Source organism: Dipodomys merriami, unplaced genomic scaffold (genome assembly GCF_024711535.1).
Source record: "Dipodomys merriami isolate MVZ:Mamm:240054 unplaced genomic scaffold, mDipMer1.0.p SCAF_44, whole genome shotgun sequence".
NCBI lineage: Eukaryota > Metazoa > Chordata > Mammalia > Rodentia > Heteromyidae > Dipodomys > Dipodomys merriami.
The window spans coordinates 1,144,688-1,159,156 of record NW_027206002.1 but is presented as its reverse complement, the minus strand read 5'-3'; the positions used below and the strand labels follow the sequence as shown (position 1 = coordinate 1,159,156).

The window sequence follows — 14,469 nt, the reverse complement described above, 5'->3', positions numbered from 1 at the left end:
AGGCGGGGTTAAATTTAAAACCGTGCAAGAAAAAAGACTGGCAGGGTTTCTCTCCAGAATAGAAATGCGGGACTTGGGGGGACGGGGAGGGCGAACAGCGGGACCTAGGGGGAAAAGAGGGGAGATGACAGAAGTACACACACACGTATGCATGGACGTAAAAGGTCATAATGAAATCCTCTTTTAAAAATTGCAAGATAAAAACCAATGAGTAATGGGACGAACATGACCAAAGTAGATTACACCCCTGTATGGGGGGAGAGGGGGGGTCGACACACAACAAAAAGCCTTTACGTCAGACAGTATGCAAAATAATCAATGCCGACCCAAGGGCTTCTGGTAGGGTTCGCTGAGCGCTCAGCAGGTCCCAGTCCCGGGGGTGGGGGGACGGGCAGCACCGGGACACATGAGTGACCGCCTGGAGACCCCTCGAGACCACGCCCCGGGGCTCTTCCCGGGCCCCCGCCGCCCCTCTCCGCCCGAACATTCGGTTTACCGGGATGGTCAGGAGGCGGCGGGCCGGAAACTGAGGCGGTCACTCTGGACTTACCGTCTTCCCCGCCCCATTGGGTCCAACCAAAATTGTGAGGGGGCTGAAGAAAGTGATAATTTGCTTATCTTTGTCCTCTATTCCAAAACTCCGCACTCCCAGAATGCTCATCTTTTCGATCCGGGACATGTTTGCAAACGTTTCGGATCTCAACCCCAGGGACGGGAGGCCGCGGCCCAGCGAGGCCGAGCACGCGACGAGGACGCCACGGGCGGGTCCCGGGGGCGCCGGCCGCGAGGGACGGGGCGGGGGGGGGGTTCTGCTTCAGCCCTCACGCGCCGGCTTCCTTTCCCCGCGGCGAGGCGACAGCGGCCCGACAAAAACCACGGGCAGAACCACCACCCGGACAAACACGGACAGATTCCCGCCTCCGCGGCCCCGCCGGTCACGTGAGGCCCGCGCGCGCCGCCACGCCGTACGCACGCACGCACGCACGCATGCCGCGCAGCCAGTCGGAGCACGCCGGGGAGTCGGAGGCGGCGTGCGATGCGCGCGCAGCCCACGACCTTCCGGCTTCTGGAGCGGGCCGCGCGATAGGACGACGCTATTGAAAACGCGGTTCCTGGGATGGCGGGAATGGGCAGGTTGACGTGGAGTCGGAGACACATTCACGTCAAGAGCGTTTTTCCTCACCGTACCCGTTCCCGCTGTCACTCACACCCTAATGGCTTGAGGAGCGGGGGGGGGGGGGGGGGGGGCCGCCGCGGGGGAGGGTTCGCGCGGTCACGTGACAGTGACACCCGAGCACCGTAGAACATAAAGATAATAGCAATGTTAACTCCTAATTAGCTGTAAGTCTTGCTACGTGCCACTCACACCGACGCTGTTCGGGGCCCTCGGGTGGTTCTGTTGGTTCGGTTTGTGGGTGCTGGGGATGAAGCCCAGGTCAGCAGCTCTGCCATTCAGCTACACTTGCGCATTTGCTTGTTTTTGTGCTAAGGGCTCGAACTCCGGGCCTCAGTTCTACCAGCTTCCTGTCTCCCGAATAGCTAGGATTGCAGGTGCAAGCCATTGTGCCCAGCTGAGCTTCATTTATCCCTTGTTTTCCTCCCTGGTTTGGGGGGAAAATTATATATATATATATATATTATTTCTATTAGTTTAGTGGTTATACCTAAAATTTTCACAAGGCTTTTATTTATTTTTTTTTGCCTGTCCTGGGGCTTGAACTCAGGGCCTGGGCACTGTCCCTGAGCTTCTTTGCTCAAGGCTAGCGCTCTACCACTTGAGCCACAGCTCCACTTCTTATCTCTAATTAACCACTAGAAAAACAGTGGCGCTGTGGCTCAAGTGGTAGAGCGCTAGCCTTGAGCTGAAGAGCTCAGGGACAGTGCCCAGGCTCAGAGTTCAGGCACCACGGCCAGGAAAAAAAAAAAATCACATTTGGGCTGGGAATGTGGCTTAGTGGTAGAGTGCTTGCCTAGCATGCATGAAGCCCTGGGTTTGATTCCTCAGTAACACAAACAGAAAAAGCTGGAAGTGACACTGTGGCTCAAATGATAGAGTGCTAGCCTTGAGCTAAAGAAGCTCAGGGACAGCACTTGCAGGCCCTGAGTTCAAGCCCAGGACTGGCAAAAAAAAAAAAAAAAAAAAACAGTTGGGCAGTGGTGGCTCACACCTGTAATCCTACCTACTCAGGAAGTTGAGATCTGAGGATCAGGGTTCAAAGCCAGCCTGGGCAGAAAAGTCCCTGCAAGACTCATCTACAATTAACCACTCAAAAACTGGCAGTGGTCCTGTGGCTAAAGTGGTAGAGCACTAACTTTGAACACAAAGAGGTTTGGGGACAGCACCCAGTCCTTGAGTTCAAGCCCTATAACTAACAAAAAGTGTGCAAGCAGGTTTCTAATTGCATAACTTAAAGCTGCAAAATGCTAAAAACAACTCTAATGCTTACAAGTAAGTCAATGAATCTGTTTTACCTAATAGGGCCATAGGTGTGGCTCAAGTGGTAGAACACTTGCCTACTAGCAAGCTTGTGACCCAGAGTTCAAACTCCAGTCCTGCCCCCCTTCCCCCAATCAATTTCAGCAAGTATCAGGCAAACATTAAAATAATCAGTAGCAAGCCGGGCGCCGGTGGCTCACGCCTGTAATCCTAGCTACTCAGGAGGCTGAGATCTGAGGATCTCGGTTCAAAGCCAGCCCGGGCAAGAGAGACCGTGAGACTCCTATCTCCAATAAACCACCAGAAAACCGGAAGTGGCGCTGTAGCTCAAGTGGTAGAGTGCTCGCCTTGAGCTGAAGAGCTGAGGGACAGCGCCCAGGCCCAGAGTTCAAGCCCCACAAAAAAAAATCAGTAGCAAGTCAGGTGCTAGTGGCTCACACCTATAATCTGGGTTCTGAGGATTCTAAAATCTGAGGATTGAGTTTCAAAGCCAGCCAGGGCAGACAAATCTGACTTATTTGCAATTAATCAATGAAAGGTCAAAAGTGGAGGTGTGGCTCAAGTACCAGTTTTGGGCAGAAAAAGTAGAGCTCTGAAGCCCTGGGTTGTAACCCCAGAATCTGTACATCCAAAAATCATCATCATCACAAGGAACAAAATAGTAATGGAAACGAGGAAGAAATATTAAAAAGTAAAAACTGACTACAGCTCTCTGAAACTGTATTTTTAGTAAAGATTGAAAGAAGTTTTAGCCTGGTACTTGTAGCTCACATCTGTAATCCTAGCTACTTGGGAGGCTTAGATCTGGGTATCACAGTTTAAAGCCAGCCCAGGCAGAAAAGTCTAAGAAACTCTTATCTCCAATTAACCACCAGAAAAACTGGAGGTGGCTCAAAGTGGCAGAGTGCTAGCCTTGAGGAAAAGAGCTCAGGGACAGTGCCCAGACCCTGAGTTCAAGCCCCATGACCAGAAAAACAACAACAAAACAAAAACAAAAACAACCTGATAGTTGCTATGCCAAGGAAGTTCAATGTCTGTTGTTGTAGTACTGGGATTTGAACTCAGGGCCTGATGCTTGTTAGGCAGGATCTCTGTCTTTTAAATCACCCTTCAAGCCCCTAAGTATTTTCCTTTCCTATAAGGGTTTTTTTTGTTTGTTTGTTTGTTTGTTTTTTGTTGGTCCTGGGGCTTGAACTCTGGGCCTGGGCACTGTCCCTGAGCTCTTCAGCTCAAGGCTAGCACTCTACCACTTAAGCCACAGTGCCACTTCTAGTTTTCTGGTGGTTCATTGGAGATAAGAGTCTCACAGGCTACGTGCTGGTGGCTCATACCTGTAATCCTAGCTACTCAGGAGGCTGAGATCTGAGGATCACAGTTCAAAGCCAGCCTGGGCAGGAAAGTCCGTGAGACTCTTATCTCGAATAAAAACCACTAGAAAACTGGAAGTGGCACTGTGGCTCAAGCAGTAAAGTACTCGCCTTGAGCACAGCGCCCAAGCCCAGAGTTCAAGCCCCACTACCAACCGAAAGAAAAAAAGAATCTCACGGACTTTCCTGCCTGGGATAGCTTTGAACTGTGAAACTCAGATCTAAGCCTCCCAAGTAGCTAGAATTACAGGCCTGAGCCACTGGCACCTGGCCATCCTATAAGGTTTTTTTATTCAATAAAAATTACATGAGGAGCCGGGCACTGGTGGCTCACGCCTGTAATCCTAGCTACTCAGGAGGCTGAGATCTGAGGATCGCGGTTCAAAGCCAGCCCGGGCAAGAGAGACCGTGAGACTCCTATCTCCAATAAACCACCAGAAAACCGGAAGTGGCGTTGTAGCTCAAGTGGTAGAGCGCTCGCCTTGAGCTGAAGAGCTGAGGGACAGCGCCCAGGCCCAGAGTTCAAGCCCCACGACCGACCAAAAAAAAAAAAAATTATATGAGGCTGAGAAGGTGGCTCAGTGGTAGAGTGCTTGCCTTGCATACATGAGGCCCTGGGTTTGATTTCTCAGTACCACATAAGCAGAAAAAGCCAGAAGTGGTGCTGTGGCTCAAGTGGTAGAGCGCTAGCCTTGAGCTGGAGAGCTGAGGGACAGCACCCAGGCCCAGAGGTCAGGCCCCATGACCAACAAAAATAAATAAATAAATAAAATAAAAATTACATGAAAAATATGTTCAGGGATTGAAAGGTGAGAAGCTAAAATGGTTAAGAAGTGTTGATGTTATCAATTTGCATTTAGTCACCATAAAAAATTTGGAGAAACATGCTCAGTTAATTGATCACAATCACTTCATGGAAATTCCTTAACTTTAAATGACTACCCAGTAAAAACCACAGTTGTCAATGTTAAGAAACACGTTACAAATAGAGATAAAGGTTTTAGGGCAATAGGATGAATATAGCTTTTTAACCATTATTATTTTACTACATTTGTAACAACATTATGTTATTCCACATTATATATATATATATATATATATATACATATATACTTAAATTAATATTATTGTTAAATATTTTAGTACCTATCTATACTATAAACATAATGATTTATAAAATTATTCAGACACCTTTTTCAAAGTTATAAAGTACCAATAATTTTTTAGAATCCTGAGTACTGATTGCCAATTTCCTTTTTTTTTTTTAAATTGGTGTGGGACTTGAACTCTGGGCCTGGGCACTGTCCCTCAGCTCTTCAGCTCAAGGCTAGCGCTCTAACACTTGAAACACAGTGCCACTTCCAGTTTTCTGAGTGGTTTACTGGAGATAAGAGTCTCACAGACTTTCCTGCCACAGCTGGCTTTGAACAATGATCCTCAGATTTCAGCCTCCTGAATAGCTAGGATTACAGGCATAAGCCACTGGTGCCCAGCAATTTCCTTCTTTTTTGTTTGTTTGTTTTTGTTTTGTTTTTGCTGGTCTTAATGCTTGAATTTAGGGCTTAGGTGCTTCCCTGAATCTCTTTTGTTCAAACTAGTGCTCTACCACTTGAGCCACAGGGCTACTTCTGGCTTTTTTAAGGAGTTTATTGGAGATAAGGGTCTCATGGTGACTTTTCTGCCTAGGTTGGCTTCAAACCACAATTCTCAGATCTCAGCCTCCTGAGTAGCTAGCATTATAGGCATGAGCCACTGACACCTGGCTATGATCTTTAGACTTTTTAAATTTTTTTTGGCCAGTCATGGACCTTGGCCAGTCAGGGCCTGGGTGCTGCTGTTCCTGAGCTTTTTCACTCAAGGCTAGTGTTTTACCACTGTGAGCACCACGTCCTGCTAATTTCCTTATGTTTCTCTAAAATAATGTAGATATTTTTTGTGTGTTTGTATGTGTTGGTTCTGGGGCTTGAATTTGGGGCTGAGCACTCTCCCTTAGTTTTTCCACTCAAGATTGGCCCTTTACTATTTGAGCCATACCTCCACTTAGATTTTGTGTGTGTCTGTGTGCACACGTGTGTGTGTGTGTGTGTGTGTGTGTGTGTGTGTGTGTATGCTGCTGCTACTGAGGCTTGAACTCAGGGTCTGGAATCTGTCCCTTAGCTTTTCTGATCAAGGCTAGTGCTCTACCACTTGAGCCACAGTTCCACTTCCAGCTTCTTGGTAGTTAATTGGAGATTAGAGTCTTATGGACTTTCTGGGCACTGTCACTCAGCTCTTCAGCTCAAGGCTAGTGCTCTACTACTTGAGCCACAGTGTCCTTTCAGCTTTTTCTGCTTATGTGGTGCTGAGGAATAGAGCCCAGGGCTTCATGCATACAAGGCAAGCACTCTACCACTGAGCCACCTTCCCAGCCCCCTATGGACTTTTTTATGGAGCAGGCTTTGAACTGTGATCCTAGATGTCAGCCTATGTAGCTAGCATTATAGGCGTGAGCCACCAGCACCTGGATTTTTTTTTATGCTGGTCTGGAGCTTGAACTCAGGGGCTGGGTGCTATCACTGAGATTTTGTGCTTAAGGCTATTGCTCTACCACTTGAGCCACATCTCCACTTCTGGCTTTTCTGGTGATTAACTAAAGACCAGAGTCTCATGGACCTTTCTTCCTGGGCTGACTTTGAACTGTGGTTCTCACATCTCAGTTTTCTGTGTAGCTTGGGTTATAGGTATGAGCCACCAGCACCCGGATAACTTTCTTATAATTTTTAAGATAATTTTTAGATCTACAGAAAGGTTCCAGGCTAATACAGAGAGCTGCCAAGCGCCCTTCACCCAGCTTCTCTTGTTGCTAACATTACAATAGTAGCTCTGTCACAACCAAAAACCAACACTGGTCCATTGCTAAACTCCAGGGTTCTTTTCTGGGCAGCACTTTTACCTATTGCCCTCTTGTTATTCCTGGATGATGAACATATTACATTTAGTCATCATGTCTCTTTGATCTCTCTGGGCTTTGGCAATTTTTGAGACTCTGCTTGTTTTTTTTTTTTTTTTTTTTTTTGTTCTTTTTCCCCCTATGGCCTTAAGAATTTAAATATGTACTAGCTAGGTATTTTGTTCTTAGGTTTGGATATACATAGTATTTTTGGTCATCGTTAGTCAGAGGTTATAGGTATAGGGGAGGAAGACCACAGAGATAAAGTACCATTCTTACTGTAGTATATCAAAGGGGCATGACATTAATGTGACTGATAGTGACTCCCGTTGCCCAGCAGAGGTGATTTTATGAGGTTTTTTCTTGTATTTTACTTATCTTATCTGCCCCTCCTCCCCCACCCTTTGCAAACTGACCTTTTAAAAAAAACAAAGCCACCTTAGGAGAGAGGGATCCAGTATTACCTCCTAGAGGCTGGAATGTCTGCATAAGGTACTTGAAATTCTGCGAAGGAAATGAACATCACTAGCTTCTGCTTCTGCTTTTATCTTTCCAAGTCTCTCTCAATACACTATTTTACAACCCCTACTCAAAAAGTTTGTGATCCAATATGGGGAGATCAGACTCCTAGGAAAAAAAACTAATGACCTGACAAGTTTATAAGAAAAATCGGCTTTTTAGGCTGGGCATGGTGGCATATCCCTATAATTCCAATACTCAATGGCAGAGGGATTGGAAGTTTTGAGGCCAGCCTGAGCTAGGTAGTAAGGTATAATCTAAGAAGAAAGGAAGGAAAGAAAGGATGAAAGAAAGGGGTGGAGGGATTTGTATACCTGTGTCTGTAGGTAGCATTATTCACAATAACAGAAACATAGAAGCAAACTTAACTGTCCACCAAAAAATGGGTAAATACACAGTGGAAGGTTACCCAGCCTTTTGTCATGGTTGATATAGGAGCTTGAATTCTGGGCCTGCTCCTCCTGCTCAACTTTTACACTCAACAACTGGTGTTCTACCACTTGAGTCATACTTCCAGTTCCACACTTCCATTTGTTGGTATGTCAGTACTGGAGCTTGAGCCCAGGGCCTCGCATTCTGGCTTAGCTCTTTCACTCATGGCTGGCTTCTTACCACTTGAACCACACCTCCACTTCTGGCTTTTTGCTGGTTAAGTGGAAATAAGAGTCTCCTAGACATTTTCTGCTTCCTCTGGCTTTGAATCATGATCCTCAGCTCTCAGCCTCCTGAGTAGCTAGGATAATAAACATAAGCCACTGGTGCTGGCTGCTTATTCAGTCTTTAAAAAGAACAGAAATTCTCACAAATGCACTAAACATTAGGCTCAGTGAAATAAACCAGATACAAAAAGACAAAAACAGTATGATTTTATGAGGTCCCAAAGTCAAATTCTATAGGACAACAGAAGTGTGGCAGCTAGGTGCCTGAAGGAGAGGAGGGGAGGGGAAATTATAAATTACTGCTTAATGATTATAGGGTTTCAGCTTTGCAGGGTAAAAAGAGCTTTGAGATTTGTTGTACATCAGTATATCATTAATGTACTTGATACCACCAAACTGACCACTTAAAAACAGGGCAAGTTTCATATCATGTGTATTTTACCACAATTTAGAGTTATCAGAAGAAATAAAACTTTGATCAGAAGTATGTTTGCATGTTTAGTCCTTCAATAGGAAAAAGAAACAAACCACACAGCTCTACTATAAACCAGAGGCTGCCACATTTGAAAAATCTGGTTATTGCTATCTTTCTTTTCTTTTTTTGCCAATCCTGGGGCTTGAACTTCAGGGCCTGGGCACTGTCCCTGAGCTTTATGCTCAAGGCTAGCACTCTACCACTTGAGCCACAGCACCACTTCCAGCTTTTTCTGTGTATGTGGTACTGAGGAATCCAACCCAGCGCTTCATGCATGCAAGGCAAGCACTCTACCACTAAGCCACATTCCCAGCCCTCAGATTATTTCTAATCAAGATTTCAGTTTTCTTTGAAAAACTGGATGTCTAGCAACATAAACCGAGTATCATATGGCAGCAGTTAGTGGTTTCTGGGTAGCACCATTTTTTTTTGTGTGTTACCTCCTTTCCCATCTGTCTCTTTTTCTTAGCCATAAAAGTAGTGTAGGCTTGGTGAGTTTTCTGCCACTTAGTGAAGGCTAATACTTTGCTCTCAGTCTTTTCCTACGTATATTGCCTGTGCAGCCCTACTGATGAGAATTTCATCGCTTAAAACTTCAAGGCATTCAACTTACAAGTTATAAAACAGTTCATCCAAAAACTTCATCAGGGCTGGGAAGGTGGCTCAGTGGTAGAGCTCTTGTTCTACATGCCTGAGGCCCTGGGTTCGATTCCTCAGCGCCACATAAAAAAAAAGAAAAAAGCCGGAAGTGGCGCTGTGGCTCAAGTGGTAAAGCGCTAGCCTTGAGCTGAAGAGCTGAGGGACAGCGCCCAGGCCCAGAGTTCAGGCCCCATGACAGGACCCCCCCAAAAAAAAAAAACAAAAAAAAAAACTTCATCAAAGCCTACACTCCTGCTGGGCACTGGTGGCTCACACTTGTAATCTTAGGTACTCGGGAGGTTGAGATATGAGAATTGCAGTTCAAAGCCGCAGGAAAGTCTGTAAGACTCTTCTCTCCAATTAAGTTGTGGCTCAAGTGGTAGAGCACTAGCCTTCAGCAATAAAACTCAGCAACAGTGCCCAGGCTCCAACCAAAAAAAAAAAAAAAAAAGCTTGTACTCTCTCTGTGGATCCTAAAAAAAAAAAAAAAAAAAAAAAAAGCTTGTACTCTCACTGTGGATCCTAAAAAATCAGAGGGGAAACAGAGAGAATTATTTTCTCTGGGAGGAGATGAACCTGCCAGTTTTTAGCTTGTGTTCTGAGAGCATCTTTTCAGTATCTAGAAGCAAGCCTATAAAGATTCATACCTCCTACTAGATTTGCTAAAATGAGACAGTATTTCTCCTGCAGTCCAAGAGAAACATCTCTCAAGTGTTCAAATGTAACCCAGACCTCCAAACTTTAGTTCTCAGTGCACACATGCACATAAACACACACAAGCATGGTATTATCCTAGCAGCACAGAGCTCAGATTTCATGCTTGGTAAAAGTCTGTCTACCACTGGGCACTGGTGGCTCGTGCCTGTAATCCTAGCTACTCAGGAGGCTGAGATCTGACTATCACGGTTCAAAGTCAGCCTTGGCAGAAAAGTCCGTGAGACTCTGATCACCAATAAACCACTAGAAAACTGGAAGTGGCGCTGTGGCTCAGCGCCTAGGCCCAGAGTTCAAGCCCATGACTGACAAAAAAAACAAAAACAGAAACAAAAAAAACTCAGGAACAGTGCCCATGCCCTGAGTTCAAGGCCCAGGACCAGCACAAAAATAAATAATACAAAGCAACAGGAAATCTAATCTTCTCATCAAGTACAAAGATGGGACCATGATTCAAATGTCTGTCATGGAAAAAAAATACTTTTCAGGGGAGAAGAGGTTTTTTGGTTGTTGTTTTTTTTTTTCTGAAAAAGTAGATTTACTTTTTCACTTACAAGACATTGGAAACATTTTAGTTTCATTATTTGGCATTATTAGGTTTTCTCTATCTGATTGCTAGCTATTATTCATTTCCTCAGAGAGAGAATAAATTGGTTGCAAATGCAGCCTTGTGTGATACACTTTCTTTGCCAAAGACAACCAGTGCTTCGGAGGCATGAGGATGTTCCTGCACTTACAGCTGCTAGCTCTTGGAGCTGCCTATGTCTGGGCCATTGATGTGGAAAGTTCCATGCATACACTGGTGAAAGAGACCTTGACTTTGCTTTCTACTCATCGAGCGCTGCTACTAGGCAATGAGGTAATTCTTTATTCCTATAGTTCTATAAAAGTACGCAGGTAATTGCTTGTGGTGGTTCATTTGCCATGTATAAACAAACATCTGTTATGCATAAGGCAAGTAGGTGCGAGTTAAAGAGTATCTAGTTAGCCAGTTGCCTGGTAGCTCATGCCTATAATCCTAGCTCCTCAAGAGGCTGAGACCTGTGGATTGTGGTTTGAAACTAGCCTGGGCAGAAACATCCCATGAGACTCTTAACTCTAATTAATCACACACAGAAAAAAAAAGTGGGAAATGGCTCTGTGGCTCAAGTGGTGGAATGCTAGCCTTGAGCCAAAGAAGCTCAGGAACAGTGTCCAGGCCCTAAGTTCAAGCCCCAGGACTGGCACCCCCCCCCAAAAAAAGGAGTATCTAGTTAATAACTACATTATTAGCAAGCATCAGATTATAATTTATAAAGCACTAGAGTGCTTTAAAAACACGAATATATGTCCTTTCCTTTTCAGACCCAGAGGATTCCTGTTCCTACACATAAAAATGTAAGTCAAATTATGATTCAGTGAAAATGATTGCATGAATAATTTCATATTGTAAGCTGTAAGCCATGTTTATTGATTTGTTTTGTTTGAAATCTCGCTATGTTGTCTCAAGATCCTGGGCTCAAAGTGATCCTCCTACCTCACCCTCATTAGGAACTGGGGTTACAGGCACATGTCAGTACACTCAGCCAGTCATTAGTTTCATTGGAAGTGTTTAATTTCCTCTACGTCATTTTTTATAGGGGTGGGGGTGAATGTGTGTATTAGGAATAGGAGTTGAGTAAGAGGGTACATGCCTGTAACCCTAGCACTTGGGAGGCTGAGGCTGGAGTATGGCACATTCGAAGCCAGCTTGGGCGACATAGTAAGTTCAGGACCAGCCTGGACTACATAGCAAGACTCTGTCTCAAAATAATGATAAATAAATATTAGGAATGACTTTCAAACAGTAGAATTCACTATGCAACAGCCGGGTGCTGATGGCTCATGCCTGTAATCCTAGCTACTCAGGAGGCTGAGACCTGAGGATCGCAATTCAAAGTCAGTCTGGGCAGGAAAGTCTGTGAGACACTTATCTCCAAATAGCTACCAGAAAACTGGAAGTGGTGCTGTGGCTCAAAGTGGTAGAGCACTAGCCTTGAGCAAAAGAGCTTAGGGATAGCACCCAGGCCCTGAGTTCAAACCCCATAACCGCCCCCCACCCCAAAAGAAATTATCATGCAAGTATTTCAGGCTCTCTGGTGATAGTGTCAGTTTTCTACCTGAAAGTCTCATTATCAGGGTCTTTACAGAATTGCACAGGATGTAAAAGAGTCCAAGATTTTGCTGGTTTGCCTTCCCTTCTTCCTTCCTTCCTTTTTTTCCTTCCTCCCTCCTTCAATGTTTCCCTTCCTCCCTCCCTCCCACCCTCTTTTCCTCCTTCCTTCTTTCTTTTCTTTTTCTTGCTCTATCTTCTTTACTTCCTTTTTTATTCTCATTTCTGAGACACAAACTCAAGGCCTTGCATATACTGGACAAGTCTTTTATCAATAAGCTATACCCCTAGCCCACTCTGATATCTTTCTGAAAGTATTAGTAACTTACGATTCTAGTTTTAGAATCTTGATCAGTAAACATTAAAATATACAATAATTCATTCTGTCAATAATTTCTGCATAGTTAAATGATTATGATCATATATATTCAAAGATAAAATATATTATTCCATTAATCGGAATAGAATAAAATTACTCGCCTGAATTGCAAAAGAAAATGCTGCTATGAATTAAATTAGTAACACAATTACACCACTGAACATTTTATTTCTTGTTAAGTAGTTTCTTGATATTATTTGTAGTACTCCGCGTTGATTATATGACTTCATCTACTATTGATATTTTTGTCTCAGTCCAGGTGGTGTGTCATGTGGGAAAAAAAATCAAACACTCTTTGCTGAAGAATTGTTGTAAAGGCCACAAAACAAAGCTTAATTTTTGGAACAATTTTGTTTTCATTTTGTCAAATTTAAATTATATGTGTTTACTGTGTTCAATAGGCTGTCTCCAAATATTTCTATGTTGTGGGATATCTAATGTACCAAATGTGCATATATCTTGCTTTATTTGTATTTTTAAAATCTTCCTCATATAGCACCAACTCTGCATTGAGGAAATCTTTCATGGAATAGATACCCTGAAGAATCAAACTGTACATGGAGATGCGGTGCAAAAACTATTCCAAAATTTATCTTTAATAAAGAAACACATCGATCTCCAAAAAGTAAGATGAACAGATATTCCATGGGAACTTTTCTTTGTCTGGCTGTGCCCATTTCTATGGAATTTGATGCAAATGGTGTGTTCTTCACACAGGAGAAATGTGGCGAGGAAAGACGGAGAAGAAAGCAGTTCCTAGATTACCTGCGAGAGTTTCTTGGTGTGATAAGTACCGAGTGGACAATAGAAAACTAAAAGAGAGCTGGCTGATTCTAAATGAAGATTCTGGGCATGTTTGAAATGTTAATATTTTAGCTAGCACATAAAGACAAAAAATAACGTTGTATCATGTGATGCTTTGGTATATGTACACGTTGTGTGAGCCAGGTTAAACAAATCTATTGGTCTGGGATGTAGTTCAGTGGCAAAGCACTTGCCTAGCAAGTGCAACATCCTGGGTTCGATTCCCAGTACCAAAAATAAATAAATAAATAAAAGACAAAAACAAAAAGACAAATCAATGTCCTCAAACATTCATCACTTCTATATGGGAAAATATTGACCATCCTAAACTTGGCACTGATGGCACATGCCTGTAATCCTGACTATTCAGGAGGCTGAGAACTGAGGATCATGGTTCAAAGCCAGCCCTGTGTGAATCTTATCTCCAATTAGGCAGCAAAAAGCCCAAAACAGAGCTGTGGCTCAAGTAGTAGAATGCCAGCCTTGAGAGTAAACAGTGCCTATGCCTTAGACAGTCCCAAGACTGTCATTAAAAAAAAAAAAAAACTAGGGCTGGGAATGTGGCTTAGAGGTAGAGTGCTTGCCTAGCATACATGAAGCCCTAGATCGATTCCTCAGTACCACATAAACAGAAAAAGCCAGAAGTGGCATTGTGGCTCAAGTGGTAAAATGCTAGCCTTGAGCAAAAGAAGCTCAGGGACAGTTCTCAGGCCCTGAGTTCAAGTCCCAGGACTGGCAAAAAAAAAAAAAAAAAAAAAAAAGACTATCCTTTCTTCTAGCTTTTTGAGATATACAGTAGACAGTTGTTACCTGTAGTAACCCCAACTGCAACTTTGTATCTACCCATTGGGACTCACATGCTAGGCAAGCACTCTACCACTAAGCCACATGCCCAGCCATGAAGGGGACCATTAAAAAAGTGGTCAGGGTATGGGAAGAAGGAAGTCCCTGGCGCTAGTGACTCTGGGAGCTATAACAGGAGAGGAGGGGACTCAAGGGGTGTGGCCAGCTCACAGCAGCCATGCAGAGGGAGAGATGAGGAGGATGGATGGATATCCTATTTCATCTGCCCCTCCTTACCCTGGCCAAACCCAGTGGAAAGCCTATAGGCAGAGAAGACATTGACAACATCCACAGTCAGCTACCAAAAGAAGGGGAAGAGTGAATTGATCTAGGGCAGCAGATGGGAGCCCTTCAATACCAAACTAAGGAATTTCATCAACTAAACCCCCACAGTTCAGATCCTCAAAGAAGAAAGAAAGAAGTCAATCCATTCCACATTCATTGAAATGACCATTTGTGAAGACAAACCACAGCCTAAGAGCCTGGCGCTGGTGGCTCACACCGGCTACTAGGGAGGCTGAGGTCTGAGGATCATTGTTCAAAGCCAACTCTAGCAGGAAAGTGCAGGAGACT

At 44.2% G+C, this 14,469-nt stretch overlaps 2 protein-coding genes across 3 annotated transcripts in view; one reads left to right on the top strand and one right to left on the bottom strand.

Moving 5' to 3' along the window:
- LOC138807895 (DNA repair protein RAD50) overlaps positions 1–897 on the bottom strand; it is a 70,937-nt gene extending 70,040 nt beyond the window's left edge. Inside the window, exon 1 of the mRNA XM_069993704.1 lies at positions 551–897. Coding sequence (XP_069849805.1) covers positions 551–679 — 129 coding nt within the window. The 5' untranslated portion in view covers positions 680–897. The remainder of the gene's footprint in view (positions 1–550) is intronic.
- A 164-nt stretch (positions 898–1,061) lies between these two features.
- Il5 (interleukin 5) lies at positions 1,062–13,134 on the top strand. 2 transcript variants are annotated; one of them, XM_069994007.1, is made up of 5 exons: positions 1,062–1,134; positions 10,443–10,598; positions 11,084–11,116; positions 12,746–12,874; positions 12,967–13,134. In XM_069994007.1, exons 2-5 carry the CDS (start codon positions 10,455–10,457, stop codon positions 13,063–13,065), a joined length of 405 nt encoding a protein of 134 aa, XP_069850108.1. In that variant the 5' UTR covers positions 1,062–1,134; positions 10,443–10,454; the 3' UTR covers positions 13,066–13,134. The 2 variants fall into 2 exon arrangements, with proteins under 2 accessions (XP_069850108.1, XP_069850106.1); XM_069994005.1 differs by lacking the exon at positions 1,062–1,134 and having other exon boundaries at positions 10,395–10,598.
- The last annotated feature ends 1,335 nt before the right edge of the window (positions 13,135–14,469 follow it).

What these genes read in the sequence shown, in the direction of transcription:
- Il5 (XM_069994007.1), top strand. Translation starts at nt 10,455, where the DNA reads ATGAGGATGTTCCTGCACTTACAGCTGCTAGCTCTTGGAGCTGCCTAT. An exon ending in CGCTGCTACTAGGCAATGAG is followed by an intron (nt 10,599 to 11,083) that starts GTAATTCTTTAT and finishes TTTCCTTTTCAG; the next exon opens with ACCCAGAGGATTCCTGTTCC. An exon ending in AACACATCGATCTCCAAAAA is followed by an intron (nt 12,875 to 12,966) that starts GTAAGATGAACA and finishes TTCTTCACACAG; the next exon opens with GAGAAATGTGGCGAGGAAAG.